Source organism: Lissotriton vulgaris, chromosome 8, assembly GCF_964263255.1.
Source record: "Lissotriton vulgaris chromosome 8, aLisVul1.2, whole genome shotgun sequence".
Classification (NCBI taxonomy): Eukaryota; Metazoa; Chordata; class Amphibia; order Caudata; family Salamandridae; genus Lissotriton; species Lissotriton vulgaris.
In genome coordinates this window covers 1,368,873,681-1,368,894,845 of record NC_141696.1, presented here as the reverse complement: position 1 = coordinate 1,368,894,845, position 21,165 = coordinate 1,368,873,681, and the positions used below count along the sequence as shown (strand labels likewise).

At 44.1% G+C, this 21,165-nt stretch overlaps 1 protein-coding gene across 2 annotated transcripts in view; it reads right to left on the bottom strand.

Annotated features, from left to right (window-relative positions):
* Positions 1 to 687: 687 nt before the first annotated feature.
* IFNAR1 (interferon alpha and beta receptor subunit 1) overlaps positions 688 to 21,165 on the bottom strand; it is a 245,957-nt gene continuing 225,479 nt past the window's right edge. The window contains exons 10-11 of one of the 2 annotated variants that reach the window (XM_086935324.1): positions 13,196 to 13,353; positions 688 to 1,423 (exon numbers count right to left, since the gene is read on the bottom strand). In XM_086935324.1, coding sequence (XP_086791450.1) covers positions 1,226 to 1,423; positions 13,196 to 13,353 — 356 coding nt within the window. In that variant the 3' untranslated portion in view covers positions 688 to 1,225. Of the gene's footprint in view, positions 1,515 to 13,156; positions 13,354 to 21,165 lie in introns of both variants that reach the window. The other variant, XM_086935325.1, reaches the window with a different exon arrangement.

The window sequence follows — 21,165 nt, the reverse complement described above, 5'->3', positions numbered from 1 at the left end:
AAGGAAACTGGTTGTGCTGCTGTAACTGGGTCATCATTTAGTGTATTGTACCTGATGTATCTGGTAAATCTACATGTACATCTACCCACCACAGGCATTTTGTCTGCATTCTGACTTCTTTCGGAACCACTCTAATATGGCCGATTTGTTTAGATCCTCCTGTGTGCATCTTCCCCTTTCATCATGCAATGTTAAAAAGGCACCTGAGTGGTGGCTGTAATACATGTGATCAAGGCTGCGGGACAGCCAAAAGACGTTGTGTAATTTAACAGTTTTCGGTAACGATTCTAGTTTGAGTGCACTGTGCCCTGAGAGCGCGTCTACTGGACCTTTTGGTATGCTGATGACAGTGGGTATGCTCTGCCAGCATGCGCGCCACTTCCCTTGGGTCCACATGTTATATATATATATATATATATATATATATATATATATATATATATATATATATATATATATATATATATATATATATATATATATATATATATATATATATATATATATATATATATATATATATATATATATATATATATATATATATATATATATAACAAAATCAGGCCTTAACGAATGATGGATGTTTTGTAACACATTCACCCCTATATTCTTTTTTGTTGCACTCATCCCCAATTTGCTTTCTCTTTTTCTTTTTGATTTTTGTTCCTTGAAGTTATAATTCCCTTTTGATTGGTTTTCTGGAAAGAACCTGCTTGGTCTTTTCAATTCATATTCCATTCCCTGATGTCAGGTATGTATTTTGCACATCTTCGGCTGTATAAATCTTCATTCAACAGGTACAAGATTCCCAGTGAGGTTTTTTCCCCTGTGGCATTTTCCGCCTGTCTAAGACCCTCTACAAGAGACCCTTGACATTTTTCACATGTACTATTAATTGCAGGTTGCACCTTGGCTACTGGTGGGAGTTGCAATTGAAACTTGATAGACCTTCATGGCGTGTAGTCCTTGACAGATTGCCTTAGTTGTTCACTTAAATGCACCATATAGTGGCCTTAGCAAATCAGTCATTCACAGTCATTTACGGAACTGGCACTTTCACTTGGACTGGGAAGCTTGCGGGCACCCACTCAATTCATTACTGCACAAAACGGCATGAGTGTTCATCTTTCCAGTGACGTCTGAGATGAGATTGTGCATTATTTGTGCAATACAGCATTTCCTGCATCCATCTGAGTTGAAGTGTAAGTCCTCTTTTTTAATGTCATATAAAAGCTGCAGCTTCATCTTCATTCGAATAATTTCCTGAATCTCTGCTACTTTGTTTAGAGTGCTTGTTTTCAAGGCCGTGACAAGTTTTTGCACCTTCTTCAGGATTAATAATCTCCACTTCACAACATGTTTCTTTAGGCTCCTCTGTAAATCCTGGGAATGCATTGTTCATATGGTGGTCCTCCAAGCACTGCAGGCAAATAAGGTAAAACATTAATTCATAGTTACAGTGTTCATAATGGAAATTCAAATACACATTTGTACAAAGCAAACTGGGAAACCTATTGACATCATGCATTCCCAGCATTTGTGACCAATTAACATGCATTTGTTGACCTACTGAGAGCATCCCTACTCTTGGAGAATGTTAAAGTGAATCACTGTAGTGGTGGTTCTTAGGACATCTGAAAGGACAATTGTGCTTCACCACCTGTGTGAAGTCCTCTATCACTGCTATTTTTCAGTTAGTGACACTAGTTTTCTTTTTTGGAACGATTTTAGGAGTCCCTGCTCACAAGACCCCCACAATGGCAGATCTACTGGTCCTCTATTACAAATTAGGGACACAATTAGCTTGGAGTGACCTACGATTGGGAAGAACCTCCACCGGTCTCCCCACTTTATGATGTCGAGGGTGTCGCTCCCCTCAAAACCAATTTGACTTGTCTTGGTTTGTGGCAGAAATGTTAAAAAAATATTCTGCAGTAGCTTCATCTCCCATTGTACAGTGCATTCACCTAGGGTATTGGGGATTCTCTTCAACTGTGGATGATCATGAACATCAATGTGATATTCACGATTTGGTTGGAGGGGCAAAGGCTAAAGGTACAGAAAGAAAGCGATCAAACATCAAATAAGGTTAGGCGAGGAGCAGATTCATGTTTGTACAAAGGCTTAATTCCAGCATGTCACATTACCAAAATTGATTTCCATAGTGGAACACAAGGCATATAATGCTGTTCTTGCATCCAAACAGTTAGTGAATCACATTATAATGGGAGTCAGGGGCAGGTTTTTCCAATGAGATCAGTAACAGCACCTCCACCCACACTACCCATAAAACACGGCATTCTTGCCTACCCAGGATGCAAAGAGATAGCACCAAGTTTTGGTCTAGTCCTTGGGGTAAACTGTTTCCAGTGAGAAGTGCCCCACCTAAAAAGAAAAATAGCGCACAGCATTCATGTACGCATTCTATTCATTGAGAAGGCTCCTCAAAGGTCGTGTGTCACCACATTGAGTGCTGCTATATCAAAACACATGACCCCAAAACTGGGAACGCTATAAATGTATCATTGAGCCAGAAAAAGCTGAGACGGTGCAGGTTCAAAATAGCATTGAGTTCTTTATTCTGATTATCCACCCCAAAGAAACGCAGGAGTAAAAGCCCTTACGCATCTGATAAAAGGGACACAAATCTAAAGGTTTTCAACTTCCCGCAACAGCAGTTCCGAAAGGGGATGACGGAAAGATGGAAAGCGGTACAGAAGCCTGCTCATCAAGGGAAAGAACACACAGGTTATGGTATTCACATAGGCCACTTGCCAAGGCCATCTGATGATTTATGCTCTTTGATCACCAGGGCCAGCGACTCAATCAGGCTTCTAAATGAGGCTGATGGTAAACCTTTGTAGATGTATGGAATACATTATTTGAAAAGCCGGAGCGGCAGTCATGACATTCTTATCAGTTAGCGCAGAAATATAACAAAGACGTCATATGAAAGTGATCTGACGACGTTGAAGACATGGATAGGGAATCTTCTGGCTTACAGAAAATTGTTGTAAGGATATGCAAAATCATGGAATAGATTGATGTCCTCCACAATCAACAGGAAATAAAAACACATACTGTGTGGCTTGAGTAAGAAGGAAGGAAAAAATTCCATGTTTGTCATCATACTTATGACCTCAGGGCCCATGCCTCTGGTGACTGAGTCTGAGTGATCACATGAGGATCTCAACAAACACAAAACAATACAATTTGCATCTGTCGACTTGTTCTCTTATATTTTGTGGCTAGTGAGTCCTTTCTGCTTCGTTCTCCTTACCTTTCCACATGTGCTAATGCTAAGGCATGAATGCGTTTGATGCTCAAGACAGTGCCTGTGATATAAGACTTTATGTTATTCATTTTATGATAGGAATTTCAGGAAAACAAACAAATTATAACACCCAGTAGAGAGAATTATTGAAATTGTTACAGATAGCTGCAAAACGCAATCAGTCCTAGAGGGTGCCGGTGAAAAAACATTCATTGATACATATTAGCAATATATCTCCATCCCCAACCCAAGATATCAATAACTAATTTACAACCTAAGAAAATGGCCATCTCAAGAACCCTGTTTCATAAATAAAAGGGACATACAAACCAATAGTTCTACTATAATGTGATCAACTGGCATTGGATGTTCTTGCTCTTGAATTTTTTTGATCAAGGGTGAGATGTTTGTGGCAGTGTCACAGTCATACCGTCCTGTGCACAGGGAGAGATGTGAAGAAGCATCTGACGGCAAAAGGTCTGGCAGCAAAGGGTGCCAAAGCAATTGCAAAGAGGATTGTGGATGGGGACAACCCTGCCTAATTCCTCTGGATATCTGAAGAGGATTTGGTAGTAACCCATTTTGACAAATCTGTGCTGCAGATTGAGTAAAGCCAATACATTTCAGTATCATGAAAAGTATATCCATTCTAAGTAGTCAAATACCTTAGTAGCATCAAGAAGCACTGCCACAGCATTCAATTGGGGATCACACATGTGTAGTAATGCATAAAATGGTGCTGAGGCTGTGAGAAGTGGAGTGCCGGGGCATAACGTCTAATTGATCAGATCGTATTAACTTATGAAGTAGAGGAAGTTTTCTATAACCCACAACCGTGGCCAAAATTAAGGGCCAGATGTAGGAAGGGTATTACCGGTCGGTAATGGCCGAAATCGGCCGTTACCGACTGGTAATAGGCTTTTGTGATGTAAGGGGGCAATTTATAGATTTGGTAAATACCGAATCACTATTTACCGATTCGGTATTTACCGAATCATCATTTACCGATTCGGTATTTACCGAATCGGTAAATGACATGTAGGAAGCACTTTAAACAGTGCTCATGTGCTTTAAGGATTCGTTATTTACCACCAACTATTAGTTGGTGGTAAATAAGGAATACCTTTGAAAATGCAAATCAATGCATTTTCAACTGTGCCATGTGGCAGACATACATGTGTCACATGTGCACACAAGCACTAATCAGGGGTGCAACAGGGTGTCAAAGTGACACCTTGCCACCCTTGACTCTTTCCCTATTTTACCGAATCGGTATTTACCGATTCGGTAATTGACATTCATTCCTATGGGCCTCCAGGCCTATAGGAATGAATGGCAATTACCAAATCGGTAAATACTGATTTGGTAATTACCGAATCTTAACGATTCGGTAATTTTTACCTATTTTTTATCTACATAGCAATTACCAATTCGAAAATACCGAATCGGTAAAATTCGGTATTTTCGAATCGGTAATTTACAATTACCTACATCTAGCCCTAAGTTGTCAATATTAGTAAGTGATAGCCGACTGAAGAAGTCGCATCACTCAGGCGGTTCATCTGGCTTGAGGATCGTAATAATTAAAGCCTCATGTAGTTAGGAAGGGAGATTTCCAGTTTCACTGGACTCCTTGTACACATATAGGAGATAAAGTACTAGGATATGGGCATATTCCTTGTAGTACTCAGGCGGCAGCCCAGCCACCACATGGGCCTCTCTCTCTGCAAGCTTAGAATAATGAGGATGATTTCCTCTATGGATATTGGCACATCTAATTATTGGTGGTATGGAATATCTAGTCCCGCCTATTCCATGATGTCGAGAAAGGAAATCATATCCTCTCTTGTGGGGTCAGCCTTGGACTGATATAGATCAGAAGAAAGTTTTGTGAATTTCTGTAGAATTCCCTCTGCCTTGTACAAGGTCTACTAAGCATCTGAGCACATTTGAATAAAGTCTGAACTAGCTCTTGGGCGTCACAGAAAGTTAGCCAGAGTATTCTGTGGCCTGCCTAACTCGCTATAAAGTTTGGGTTTTCCGTACCTGACTAGGTAGTTTACTTCACTTTCAGCTGCCTCCTTTTAGTATTCCAGGTAAATATTGAATTCCCTTAGTGCCTGAGTTTATACCGAGGTGCAGTGATCTTGTTAAAAAGGCATGGACATCTTTTTCAGGTTTACTAAGTTAACCTACATGTTCTTTAGGATACCAAACTGTTTGGTCATGCATGTTGCACGAATCACCACCATAAAGGATTCCTAGAGTGTGCTTGAACTAACCACTGATTGGGTACTGAGGGAAGTTTTTTTTCTGAATGTCGTATTTATTTCCGCACAGATGTACAGTCCCGTAAACCAGTCTCCAGGAAAAGACTTTATGCTATGAGGGCAATTTTTTAAAGAACTGGGGCAAGGTGGGAAAGACTTCTGGGTGAATGTTCGATCAGTGTGGTCCATGATCCATCATCTCTAGTTACCAACCAGTAGTCTATCCTGGACCATGTATTTTGAGCAGATGTGATATAAGTACCCTCTCTGGAGTAAGGGTGTTTGGTATGCCAGATATCAAGGACACTAATATCAGACACAATCACATGAAATTTCTGAGCAACCAGAGTGTGGTGGTGGTGTGGATCAGTCACACAAAGGATCAAGGGCCACATTGAAGTAATTTCCCCAAATGGGTGCCTGTGGATTGAATTGTGGAATCTTCCGCCAAACCTCTCAAAAGAGATCAAGGCTGTCTATGTTAGGCCTGTATATATAGACAGTTGTACCCAGTAAGATGGCAGGCAGGATCATATATTGACCTTCCCAGTCTCATTCTATCTGTTGAGGATGCACTAGGGTACTCTTTGTGATTACAATTACAACACCTTTGGCTTATTCAGTGATGAATGCTTCGCAGCATAGAGGTCATTCGGTCAGAACGCTGAGTTTTCTTTTGTTGGAGACCAATATCCATGTTGTGCCTGTTTAGATAAATTAATACTTGGCAAGTTTTGCATGGTCATTTGTTCCCACAGGATGCAGGGCACACATTCCACTCAAGACTTAGTGGGCGGCTGAGGAATGCAGGGAATAAAATGTGCTACAAGGCATCAATGACTGCAAACATCACTGAAGTATACTGGCAAATTCATATAGCAGTTTCCACAAGGGCCTAGCGTTTGAGAGCGGTGTCCAGAAGACTCTGGGCCACTCCGGTCCATACCAAAAAACATGAATATTCTGCTAAGTCTATTGCTTTCTAGGTAAAACTGATTGTATGGAGTAAACATAACCGTGCTATCAGCAGTGACAGTGTCTACAATGATAGTGAGATCTGTTTATCAGTCAGCATTACTGGGTGATAGGAGGCACTATCTGCCCCTCCATTTCTGATTTCTGTAAGGTGCGGATGTCGCTGCTACAAAATCTGGTGGCCTGCTTGGAATCAGAGAGTGTGCGCAGACTTTTGATGCATAGTTTGCAGGGTACAGCAGGGTATACTGCATCACTGCTGGCTGCAGTTTCCTCTTGATTGGACGAAACTCTGTTCTTGCTGGTTGTCCCGGAAGGGTAAAGTCTGATTACATTGATATCTCAGTAACACCATATGTGAGGTCTTGGCATTTCCTGTGGCACAAGGCTGTATCGCTGTCTTTGAACTTTATCTACTGGGTGATTATGCCCTCAGAAGGGGACAGTCCAAGAGATCTGAGCATACATTCTACAGAGAACATGGAGGTGACTGCAGACTAATCAAATATACTCTCCAACACCTTCTCTACATAATCATCTATTCTGTCAATAGATTCCAGGAGCCCCAGTTTGCGCAGGTTGTTGCTGGGAAAGCAAGCCTCCAGGTCTTCATTTTTAGCTTGGATTACCTCTTGCACATTTTTTTATATGCTGGAGTTACTCGCTGCATCCATTGGCATGGTCTTCTGCATCTAACACCCGCCATTCCAGGTGATCTTTGCAGTCCTCGTGTTTATAAATCCGTTCCTTCATCCAGTCGATTCTGTCAATCAGAGACTCACTCTTGGAGTCTACCATGACAGACCTTGCTTTACATCGGTTAGGATGGCCCGCAGGTTTTGTTCCATTGGTGTGTCCATGCCCGGCTGGAACAGGGTGCCATCAAGTTGTGTGTCCTGGACCATGGACTTTGTTGAGCACCTGCTCTCAAAACCAGCTTTGACTGTCTGTGGTCTTTTTTGCCCATGGTTAGTAGTGGTCATGCTTTGCCCGTAGCAGTGTTCCCTCATTGCAAGTTCAGGGAATATGGTGACCCAAGAGGAGACTGAGTAGGCCATGGGTAATATTTGAGTGGCACAGCACGGGCACTGTCAGGAGCCGGCCATCTCTTTATGCCTCTGTCGAATTTCACGCTAGATCAGCTATCTCCTCTCTCATTTATGCAACAAAATGGGCACAAGGAAGTGCAAGACAAGAGGTGTGGGAATCCCACTGTTGCGCTGCTTTTAGATGCAGCCCCAAATCTACCCACTCCCCCACCAGGGCTACCAACCTGAAGAAGGTCGGCATCTTGAACCAGGTGCTGAGAAGCAGTCACAGCCAGCACACCTCTTAGTAATATAATCCCTACACAGCTGTCCTCAAAAAGCCAACAATATACAGTTGTTAAGCAGATTGAGTGCAATGGTTCCAACATCATCCCACAAATGAAACCTGGTCTTAAGGCAAGGGGGAGAGGCATTAGTAGACCCATACCATAAGTTCCTTCAAGGATAATGGACCATTAGGCCAGCAAGGCAAAGTAGGTCTGTATCATGGAACCAAAGTCTGGTCCAGAATCTCAGTTCAGCACGGTGTCTCTGGGGCGCCTATGTGTCTGCTCTTATTGTGCCACACCTGTGGGTTTCTGAACCAGCTGGAAGCCAGCGATCATGTGCTACCCTGGGCCTACCACTTACCCTGGTCCAGCACTCCTCCTTCCACCCAACTATCAGGATACCTACAGGCCATGTTGATTACACCAATGGGAGCGCATATCCTAGGGTCATGGTCATGTCAAAACCTAGTGTTGCGCTAGCTCATTTTCGTGGGGGACCACCATTGGAGGATCTGATTGGCACATATGGCAGTCAAGTGTGGGCCCAGTCAACATGCAACCAACACTGGCAGAGGACCAAGCCACTCGTCATCAGCAGAGATGACTGGTCATTTTTCAATGTGCTAGCCAAATTAGAACAATTTCTGGTTGTTCTCTATGTTAAGATGTAAGAAAGGTAAGGTTCCCACTTCGATGGGCACTCTTAGGGGTGTATTCCCTTCAGACTGCCTCCACAGCTGACAGTCTCACCCAAGTGTAGCCATATTGCAGCCCTTCACTCAGGCACAACCCAAGATTTTTTTCTAGCAAGAACTGAAATATAGACATCATCATTGCCAAAATGTACTTAGGAAACATTTAGATCATTGGTATTGGCTTAAGAAAAAGGAGGCTGATTTAAATCATCCAAACATGGGTAACTATTTTCTACAAAACCTGGCCCCTGGCTCAGACAAGAATATTTAAGAAAACGTAATGAATATGAAAATTTATGTTAAAGGACATTTTACAATTGTTGGCTGAAAAATAAATGAAATTGGAAAATTGATCTGAATTGTGACATCTCGGATGAGGACTGTACTAGATATTTACAAAGAAACCTGTGCAAAATTGAAATGCTTAGTTTACTGGATATTGGGAAATGCTGGAGATTCCATATTCAATAAAGAGATTATCTTCATGTCCAAGTTTCTATCCTATCATATCTGAGTTGTGGGAAGAAGTGACTACCAGGATAACATTTTTTTTTATTCTTAGTGAATCAACATTCTCAGCAAATAAAATCCACTGTGATATGGTTCCAGCTGAGGAAGAGTAAAACACTATTTATTTGTGGTTTCTAAAAAGTGCTGCTGTTCCATGAAGAATCAGTACACTTTACAACATCCTAGGTATTATTATTATTATTATTAAATTAGTTTTGTAACGCACACAGCTACCCAAAAAGGGTTTCCCGGCACCTAGCACACAAGTTGCTAGAAGTGAGCAATCAAGAACCATTTGCCACTAAAAGAGCCAAGTTTTAAGATTTCTTTGAAAGCTAAGATAGTACGGGTCATTCTTCAAGGACACCGGAAGAGAATTCCAGATTTTGGGGCCAAGACAAGAAAAGGAACGGCCTCCCATTCTTGCAAGTTTAAATCTGGGAATCACGAAGTCTCCATGGGCAGTAGAGCGCAGGGGACGAGAAGGAATGTAAGGATGGATGAGCGCTTGCAGATACGCTGGAGCCACACCTTGTTTGATTTTAAAGATGTAACATAGGGTTTTAAATGTAATTCTTTGATCAATTCTAAGCCAGTGAAAGTCACATAAAAACGGTGAGATGGAAGCCTGTCTAGCATCTTGACAGAGAAGGCATACTGCAGAGTTCTGAACTACCTGTAGCTTTCTCAATACCGTTTGGCAGCTACCGAGATATAGAACATTGCCGTAATCGAGGCGAGAAGTGACGAGTGCCTGGATTACCGTGCGTTGGGTTGAGGCAGGAAGCATCCAAATGATCTTACGAAGCCACCTCAAGATCGTGAAACAAATGGCAGCAACACTCGCCACCTGTTGTCTCATAGAGAGACTATCATCAATAATGATGCCCAGATTACGGACATGGGTAACAGGTAGGGGAAAGGAGCCCATTTCCTGAGGCCAATGATGAGGGCCCCATTGGTCCTTGTGCTTTCCCAGGATAAGGACCTCAGTCTTATCCCCATTTAACTTCAAAAAGTTAAGGCGCATCCACTCTGTCACTTGCCGTAGGCCTCACTGAAGGGCAGATGTCGTAGCGTCTTTAGTGGTGAAAAGCGAAAAGACAATCTGCGTATCATCCGCATACGAATATAGGGAAAGACCCGCCTCTTCCACAATCTCTGCCAGAGGTCTGACATAGATGTTGACGAGCAGGGGGCTTAAAATAGATCCCTGTGGGACTCCATATGCTGATATGCAGATCACAGATGATGCCTTAGCTGAGAAGACTTGGAAAGTGCGACCATAAAGGAATGAAGCAAACCAGGATAGAGCAGTGCAGTCCAGCCCAAGAGACCGAAGGGCGTTTAGCAAGGTGTTATGCGACACAGTGTGGAATGCAGGACTCAAATCTAATAGAATGAGTGCCGCAGTTTCCCCTTGATCTAAATGCTGGCGCAGTTTCTCAGTAACCCCAAGCAGAGCGGTTTCAGTTGAAAAGTTGGCTCTGAACCCGGATTGTGAGTAATGAAGAAAGCCAACTTTATCTATGCGTTGTGTCAATTGAGTGTTGATATGTTTCTCCAAAATTTTGGAGAAAGCCGGAAGCAGAGATATAGGTCTAAAGTTAGATAGTACAGAAGGATCTGCTCCGGCCTTTTTCTTTTAAAAAAAATCTTTTTATTGCATTTAAGAACAAACAATAACTTCTGTGGTCACACAAACGAGCTACGAAGGCGTACAGTAGAACACATGAGGGACAATCAATTATATTAATGTTATAGCAATGGGATTGTAGCACATCTAGACACGTAATCATCAACCTCAAGCGCTGCACGTCTAGGCTGGGGGGGTTCGCATATGTTGCCTCTGTAGTCATTCCATTTACTCCATATCTCCCCCCATTTCTGGGGGCACCCCCGGGCTACATATACAGTTCTTTATTGTAACATGCACCAGTCCATGTCACGCTTCCATTCCAGGAGACGCGGAGACGTGACTGCCCCCCAGAGTCTCGCAATGTTACATTTCGCCACCATTTGGCCGAGTGTGACCCACAGTTTGCCTCTAGCTGGTAGGTCCGTTGGCTCCCAAATGTTCAGGATGCAACGCTTCGCCTCTGGGCGCAATTCTCCCCCCCAAACATCCTGCATACAGCGCACCACTTTCAACCAATAGGCCTGCAATACCGGACACTCCCATATCATGTGGAAGAAGGAGCCAATCATTCCGCACCCCCTTCTACACCCGTCGTCCTCACTCCTGCCCATTCCCTTCAGTCTGGTGATGGAGATGTATACTCTGTGTAAAATGTTTTGTTGAATGAGCCGTAGCCTGGATGAGATAGCTACCTCCTTAGGGGAGGCCAGCGCACATCTCCACTCCCTTCATCAATTTCCAAACCATCAGCCTCCCACCTCCCTTTGAGGCCCTGATGTAAGTCAGGGAGTTTATTTTTCAGTTTCTTATATGTGAGTGAGATTGCATGTTCAGGCAAGTGTCCATCCAACAGTCTATCCTCCAGGGTGGAGGCTTGTGGGGGCAGTGTACCACGTGGGATGTTCTTTAGCAATGAGTGACGGACTTGAAGGTATCGAAAGTACTCTGTGTTCGCGAGCTCAAATGCAGTTTGTAGGGATGATGCTCCGGCCTTTTTCACAACAGAATGACCATGGCTCGCTTCCACTCGGGGGTACCAAGGCCTCCCGCATAGAGGCATTGAGAAGATCTATAAGGACGCCTTTAGATGTGGCAGAGAGCTGACGAAGGATGTTAATAGGAAAAGGATCAAGAGGAGACCCACATTTAATACTGTTTAAACAATTTTGGAAAGACGTCTCATCAAATAGGTGCCAAGAAAAAATCTTGGCTATCTGGTCACATTTACTGAGATATGTAGGGTCAGATGCAGAAGCCACACTACACAAGGAAGGGGAAGGGGTAGACAGTGACTTGTAAATGAGTTCAACCTTCTGGATAAAGAAGTCAGCAATGTTGTTGCATTGATTTTCATCAAGGACAGGAGGGGGAGGGATTGTATCAGAGCCAGCTAACTTCTTCACTACCGAGAATAGAGCCCAAGAACGATTGGATGCCTTAGTTATTGTATTGGCAACATAAAAAATGCGTGCCTCTTTACACGCTGAATGATAACTTTTAAGAGCAGCTTTATAAGCATCTTTACAAGTTAAAGAGTACGATCTCATTCCAAGTAAGAATACAAATATGTGGAACAGCAAAGGTAAGAGCAACAGTGAGATTAACAAGTTGTCAAATTAAATATTTTGGAGAGTACACCAGGTGCAGTGAGTACCATGAGCATTGCGGTAGATGTGGAGAGTTTGAGTTCATTTATGTTTACTGAGTGACATGCTTTGCCATGAGTATGGAATGATGAAGTTAATTTATCTCCAAACTTGTGTTTAGTAACTTCTAATGCAGGCTTGCTACCTCAACTTTTACTCAGGTTCCCCTTTCCTTCCCATTAAAACCGACAGTTCTTTAGACAGGATTGCAATGTTTCATTCAGTCACCAACTAGATACTGACAAGAGGCCTTTCAGACGAGCTCTATATTGGAACATTTGGAGAGCTCACTCTAGGCCAATCACCGCCCTCATAAAACCTTTCATGCCATTGGCCACTGTGTTGCTGCAGCTCCGTAGTGGTTAAGCTGAGCTTGCTGTTTAAAGACATTATGCAAATTAAAGAAACCCACATATTTCAAGTAGAAATAAGTTGATATATTCATGCAAAGTCCAAGCTTAGTTACAGTAGTAGGTCCTACACTAAACCAAGACCAATTTATCACATCCTCATCAGAGCTCCCCAAAATGCCTCTGGTGGAATCCTTAGCACAAACATTCAACTAACATCATTATTATTATAAGTCAATGACATCACCATGTAGGATACAAACCACAGACTTAGGTAGAAGGGACAACACATTTCTCGTTTCTATAAAGAAATTTAACACAAATTAAACAAGGCCCCCACAACAATCGCACTAAACAACAGCTCAAGCCCTCATCACCACCAAGATGAACTGTAACATGCTACTAACATAAACTGTACCGCCAAACATTTATAACAAACAAGACGGAATATCTCCTTGCCATTCACATTTAGTTACACCATTTTCGGCTTTGTTTTGTAAATAGAAATGATTTACCTCTTTTATGTTTGAAGGCAAAGTGCATGTTGGGAAGAACACGTAACTGATCCACTGTTTTAAGTAACGAGACAAGAAAAATAAGGCTGGCACAATGCAAACCACAGCTATGGCAGATGCTACAAAGGCAGCCAGCATTTTCCAAAATGAAGATTCACCTAGATGGAAAAGAAAGAAAATAAATATTGATTTTTTAAGATTCCTTGGAATGATGCAGTGCATAAGGAAATGATAAAACATATTGTGTAAACAGTCATTGAAATACTAGCTGCTATCGTTAAAAGGCAGTATTAAGACTACATTGTGAAAAATACACCTTTACAAATGTATTCGTTCTTACGAAAGAACAGGCAACATGAAAATATGGCGAAAAAATGTACCCCTTTGTGTTTTTGTTTAAACAATTCCACATGAAACTACGTAGATGTTCACAGCTAACCGTCATATAGCACTCTGAGGCCTCCACGGTATACTGACTCAGACACTGAGCAGCACAGTGTCAGTTCAGAGAAGAAGGGAGAAGGCAAAAACTGTCGATTTTGCAAAATGGTCATATGGAGCTTCCTACCTACTGATGCAGATTACCAAAACTTAGTTTCCTTCAAATCCACAACGTTTTGAGATCGAAAAACCAAATTAACATTCCAGGAAATCAAGAGACACAAGACAATGAATACAAATAGAGAATTATAAAGAGACAGACAGAGGGTCTTGCTGAACGAAATGATTCAATATTGGGTGGGGAGTGGGGGCATGCTGGTGCCTTAGGCGGCATCTGGAATAGGGGCCAATGCTTCAGCGCTGTAATTCTCACCAGTAAGGATTCATTAAGTCACCCTCTTCTCTAACACCTATAAAACATAGATCCCCATTTCACATATTGCTGTTTGCATCCCTACACTGTGGATTAAGGACTGTCATAAGTGCAGCCAAAGAAGGCACTGGCCTGTGCTGAAAATCACAGTGTGACTTGAACAATGCCCCAATTATAATAGTAGCTCCAAAAAGGAATTAGAATCCTCTGTCAAGATTCAGAGTGGGTGGAGTGTGACACTGTAAATTTGCTGTTGCATGTTTGGGATATGTATTTCTGTTTTTATGTGACAATTACACCTCCTCTAGCGTTTGGTTGCATTTGACACTTCCAAGCCACACTATTACAGATTTTTTTCAGATCAAGTGGAGCATGATCCAGTCACACATGAACATGTTTTAATCCCTACTTAGCCAATCAACAACAGGATCAAGATCTTTCGAAAGCTCCCCCTCTCCCTTCATAATAATCAAAGACTTTTAGCAGGTCATCATGTTAGACTCCTCCTCTGGGGCAACTACTGCTGCACCCTCTAGAGCAACAATGATCTGTAGGTTTCTTTTCCGAAACAAGGTCAACCTGTTATCAGCAGACACAACAGCTGGTGATGAATGCCACAAAGGAACAGACTCCACTTCTTCCCCGATCTCGCTCATGAAAATGGAAAGGCATGGAGAAGGAATGGCAACATCAAGACATACCTGCCAGAGAGGGCAATCAGTTATGTTTTGGTTGACAATGACACAAAGGAAAGAAACCACTCGGAAGGGAGGGAAGACCTTCTGAAAAGTTAGGAAATATTCAGATGCATTCTCCTGGAACGTAAACTTCAAAACAATAAAGCACACGCCTGGCTATGCACAAGTAAACCCACAGAGTCTAGGTAAAGTAGTAGGGTTTCTCGAAATAAAGAGGAGTATGACGAGCCGGGAAGTGAAGTACCAAGTAGGTACACTGCGGTTTAGGGACTCTTGGAATTTGTCTGACCAAACAAGTATCCGCACCCCATGGGGCTTGACTAATACATCCGTATGGATTTGGTGTTTCTGGTACTTTTGTACAAGTCCCTGGACAGGCAAGTAGCGTTCCCTGTTACATGCAATTATACGTGCATGTCCTTTGTGTGTAATGAACCTTAGAATCGGACCGGGACACTGACATTACTTTTGTCCAGAAAATGCACTGGACTAATTTTGGCCATAAGAATAGGCAGAAACATATTGGCAAGCTGAGGGTCATAGGACCATAGTATTCCTTTTTTGCCCCTCCCCCTAATTATCATAAGTATAATTATTTTTATAGTGCTTATGCACCCCGTGAATAGAGGGATACCTGGGTACGGATGTGTCATTTTTAGTGGTAATATTAAACACTGGTCAGAAAAAAAAGAATATCTATACAAAAATCTCCCTGGAATAATATCGAACACATCCTGGCTTTTAGCAGCCATGATGTACCCAACGATAAAGAATGTCACTACTAAAGTGAGTGAGGGGTGTATATGAAAAGAAAAGTATTTTCCTCCCCTGTATTTTAAGACACCCCACTACTTTATTTAGCCTCTGTGGGTTTACTTGTGCATGGGCAGACGGATGTATGACGTTACAACGCATACTTTTACAATGCATACCGTTACAACGCAACATCCATTACAACGCATTCCATTACAACGCATGCCATTACAACGAATTTTAAAAAACTACCTTTACAACGCATTCCATTACAACGCATACTACCTTTACAACGCATACCATTACAACGCATACCATTACATTGCATGTATGGTAAGTATTGGATAGTGTAGGGGTAAAAATTACTATTCTAACTCCAGGGGGGGGGGTGCAACAGTAGGGTAAGTGTTGGATAGTGTAGGGGTAAAAATTACAATTCTAACTCTAGGGGGTGCAACAGTAGGGTAAGTGTAGGGGTAAAAATTACTATTCTAACTCCAGGGCGTGCAACAGTAGGGTAAGTGTTGGATAGTGTAGGGGTAATAATTACTATTCTAACTCCAGGGGGTGCAACAGTAGGGTAAGTGTTGGATAGTGTAGGGGTAATAATTACTATTCTAACTCCAGGGGGTGCAACAGTAGGGTAAGTGTAGGGGTAAAAATTACTATTCTAACTCCAGGGGGTGCAACAGTAGGGTAAGTGTTGGATAGTGTAGGGGTAATAATTACTATTCTAACTCCAGGGGGTGCAACAGTAGGGTAAGTGTAGGGGTAAAAATTACTATTCTAACTCCAGGGGGTGCAACAGTAGGGTAAGTGTTGGATAGTGTAGGGGTAAAAATTACTATTCTAACTCCAGGGGGTGCAACAGTAGGGTATGTGTTGGATAGTGTAGGGGTAATAATTACTATTCTAACTCCAGGGGGTGCAACAGTAGGGTAGGTGTTGTATAGTGTAGGGGTAATAATTACTATTCTAACTCCAGGGGGTGCAACAGTAGGGTAAGTGTAGGGGTAAAAATTACTATTCTAACTCCAGGGGGTGCAACAGTAGGGTAAGTGTTGGATAGTGTAGGGGTAATAATTACTATTCTAACTCCAGGGGGTGCAACAGTAGGGTAAGTGTTGGATAGTGTAGGGGTAATAATTACTATTCTAACTCCAGGGGGTGCAACAGTAGGGTAAGTGTAGGGGTAAAAATTACTATTCTATCTCCAGGGGGTGCAACAGTAGGGTAAGTGTTGGATAGTGTAGGGGTAATAATTACTATTCTAACTCCAGGGGGTGCAACAGTAGGGTAAGTGTAGGGGTAAAAATTACTATTCTAACTCCAGGGGGTGCAACATTAGGGTAAGTGTTGGATAGTGTAAGGGTAATTAGCGTTGTAATGTATGCGTTGTAATGGTATGCATTGTAATGACTGCGTTGTAATGACATGCGTTGTAGCGGTATGCGTTGTAGTGTCATGCGTTGTAGTGTCATGCGTTGTAGTGTCATGCGTTGTAATGGATGTTGCGTTGTAAAAGTTTCGTTGTGATGGTAGTGCGTTGTAAAAGTTGCGTTGTAAAGGTTGTTTCCCTGGGCAGACAGATACTTTATTGTTTTGAAATGCTTTGCTTGACACCTGTAGATTCAGGTCTCATTTTAAATCCTGTTTTCATACTCTCACACAGAGGAAGCCAATCTTGAACCTTGACCAACCCCAGCATAACATTTCCATCCGCTGGGGCTGTATTTAATATTAAATTGACTGCTAATGATCTTCTCCTCTTTCTGTTTGGGTACCTGCTTCCGATTTTCATTTAGCCACATTATTCTAAAAGGAGCTACGCTCTGAGATTTAAACGGGTGAGGCCAAAATCGGGTGAAATATTTTTTTTAAACTAGGTGACTGTGAATGTTTGATGTTTCTAGGGTAGAAAAGAGAGTAGCTCCGAGCACAATGAAGTTAGCGAATACAACTTAAGGATAGGGAAGAGGTGTCCCATATGTTGCTTGTCTGCCCTTAATTACTTCAGGCCAGGAGACTCTATAAAACTTTGCATTTGACAGTGGCAAAGTAACTGCTCTTGGAGTCTTTGAATATTTTTGTGATTAAGCCCTCCTTAGTCGCCATCCCTTATTTTGAAAGAGTATGGTGTTTTAAAGTATTGTCTTTTATAGGGTATTTCTAGTTTCTATTCTGTTACATCCTTTATTATGTAATCAATAATTTGTGTATAAAGTTTTAATACACATACACCCAGATGCATCAATGCCATATTCTGCGAATTTTAAATTGTGAAAAATACCGAATCGCAATTTAGAATTTGCAGAATGGGATGCATCAACAAAAGCGATTTCAAAAAGCGAATCGTAATCGGCCGCAATTGCCGATAGCGATAACCAGAAAATCACAGAAAAATCGCAGATTCGCCCGTTGACCATGTTGAAATTGCGAACTCGCAATTACGAGCCCATTGATGACATCACAACCAGGAAGTAGGCTATTCCCTCCCTCATTCTGATCACTGAGCCTGAAAGTGGAAGCAGTACTGGCCAGAGCTCCACTACAGACAACTTGCAGCACCACACCAGGACACTAACAACTTTCAAAATGTCCCAGGAAGCAGCAGGGAGCAGTGCCCCAGGAAGGAAGAGGAAGATGACATTTTCTGAGTAGGAACTTGAGTTCCTCATTGAGGGAGTCTGTAAGGACCTTGCTCGCCTTTTTGGTAAGGACTCCCGGAGGGTGCCTGAGGCTGACAAGCGCCGCATCTGGGTGGGCATCCGCGCAAAGGTCAATTAAGTCGGGGTAACCCAGCGCTCGATAGACAAATTAAAAAAGAGGTGGTACGACCTCAGAGGGCGTGCCAAAGAGTGAATCGCTGAGAGGCTGGGGGAGCGACTTGCCACCGGTGGAGGAGAGCCCACAGGAGGCAGACAAGGCGTACAGCCACAGTAAGATCACAGTCCAGTGGACTGACGCGCCAGCAGCGTGACGCCTCAACACGCACGGGCAGAGGTGTCCATGTACGGGATCCTGGCCTGGCCATTGAACGCTGCATGCTCGCGGTACATCAGAAGCAGGCACTTCACTTGGCAGCCATTCACCTGCAGCTGCATAAGACGGTGCAAAATGTGGGCCAGCTCACAGAATGCATGCAGGGCATGACAGCAGTTGTTCGTGAGAACAGCCAGATCCTGGTATCCCAGCAGGATATCACCCGCCGCCTCCACCGCCAGCTGCTGACCCGCCTGTCTGCCTACACCAGGTCCAATCACATAATTGGAAATGCCACCTCACAACTTTCCCGCCGCTCCCTTGCAATGCAGGTGCAGATGGTCCAATGTTGCCAGGACGTTGCCAGGGCCCTTGAACAGGTGGCAGCAGCTGTGCAGAGTCTGCAGCCGACTGGCCATGGTGAAGCAGGTGGGGGAGGGGGGTGGGGGGGTGGAGGATGCCAGCGAGGGCACTTCCAACCACAGCAGCATGTCCTTGCCGCTGGTAACGGAACGCCGCTGCAGCAGCAGGCCCACTGCAGTATCACGGGCCAACAGTGTTGTGGAGGACACGGAGAGGCGACTGGGTGCGTCCGGACGGAGGCACCAGTGACGCCAGCTGTTTAGGGTCCTGAGGCCGAGAATCACTTCGGCGCCTCGCTGCTGGTCGCGCGTTTGCTTGCTCTTGAAAACTTTTTAAAAAATACACGTTTTTGGATTTCTGTTATTTTTAAATTACAGCCTTCTCCCCTGCTCTTATTTTGATCTGGCCCTTACCTGCACAGTAATTTGAGGAAACACCACCGCTGTTTGGCGGCTCCGGGTTACTGGGAGGCTGTGGGTGTCAGCGCCATCTTTGATTGGGGAAGAAGCGCGAGCGCCATCTTGGAGCGTCCAGGTCACCTGGGACGCCGAGACGACGCTATTTAGGGCGAGCTGGTTCTGAGGTGAGCCTGTTTAGGGTTCCTGAGGCTGAGAATCACTTCGGCGCCTTGCTGCTGGTCGCGCGTTTGCTTGCTCTTGAAAACTTTTTTAAAAATCCACGTTTTTGGATTTCTGTTATTTTTAAATTACAGCCTTCTCCCCTGCTCTTATTTTGATCTGGCCCTTACCTGCACAGTAATTTGAGGAAACACCACCGCTGTTTGGCGGGTCCGGGTTACCGGGAGGTTGTGGGTGTCAGCGCCATCTTTGATTGGGGAAGAAGCGCGAGCGCCATCTTGGAGCGTTCAGGTCACCTGGGACGCCGAGACGACGCTATTTAGGGCGAGCTGGTTCTGAGGTGAGCCTGTTTAGGGTTCCTGAGGCCGAGAATCACTTCGGCGCCTCGCTGCTGGTCGCGCTGGTCGCGCGTTTGCTTGCTCTTGAAAACTTTTTAAAAAATCCACGTTTTTGGATTTCTGTTATTTTTAAATTACAGCCTTCTCCCCTGCTCTTATTTTGATCTGGCCCTTACCTGCACAGTAATTTGAGGAAACACCACCGCTGTTTGGCGGGTCCGGGTTACCGGGAGGTTGTGGGTGTCAGCACCATCTTTGATTGGGGAAGAAGCGCGAGCGCCATCTTGGAGCGTCCAGGTCACCTGGGACGCCGAGACAACGCTATTTAATGCTCGCCAGTAGAGCGCAGTGGTGACGCGCAGCGGTCGCGCCCTTCTGCGCCTGAGTCGTGCCAGAGTCCTGCCCGTCTGCGCTCGTCAGCGTCTCGGAGGCGTGCGAGGCGGGACTCTGGCCCTCAGCTCCTCCATCGAGCAGGGGGGTCGCTTCGATCCGGTGGCTGGCGTTGTCATCTGCCGCTCCAGGATGATCACCTACAGCGCTGTTGCCCTGTTCGCTCTGCGTCCTCACCGGTCGGGCTGCAAATGTCTTTTCCCCGGAGGCCGCCTTCTGGGTAAAGGCTGTTCTGCGTGTGGTTGGCGCCCTTCGCCTTCGCCAACTCCTGCTCCTTCATCCCCCTCTTTGCATTGTCACAGCGCCCTACTGAACACCAGGTCCCTGGCCTGCCACTCCTCGGACATCTGGGATCTCCTTGCACACTCCAAAATATCATGTCTATTTTTAACTGAGACTTGGTTGGGGGCGGGTTCGGAACCGGATATTGCCTGTGCCCTTCCTTCCAACTATACCATCCTAAGGAAAGACAGAATTGGGGGCAGAGGAGGAGGGGTGGCCCTGATAGTGGACAATGCCTTGGGGTGTTCTTCTTTCCCTGTGGATAATATCGCAGGATGTGAAGCCCTTGGCTTCACTCTCCGTCTATCGGCCTCACAGACTTGTACAAGGATTCTCATTTATAGACCACCTGGGCCCATTGGCTCTTTCTTCGAGGACCTGCAGTCGGCTCTGTCCGTACCCTGCATGCGATCAGTGCACTGTATGCTGCTGGGCGATTTAAATTTACACATGGACTCAATAACAGACGCCGAAGCGTCCAAATTGCGGGATATCACTGCACTGCTGGGGCTTGCCCCTTTTATTGACAGTCCCACCCATGTTAAAGGCCACACGTTAGACCTAATTTTTTCTACGGTGCCTATTGAGGTGTCCCTGCCGCTCCCAGTCCTTTGGTCAGACCATTTTTTAATAAACTTTGCTATAGCACACGAGTCCAGGACTAGCCAAAGAACACAGAAGGAGGTGACTCGACAGTCTAGAGCTTTTCACTTAGTGACAGCTGACTTGCTCTCTGATGCTCTATGTCAACATCCGTGTAAACTGACAGGGA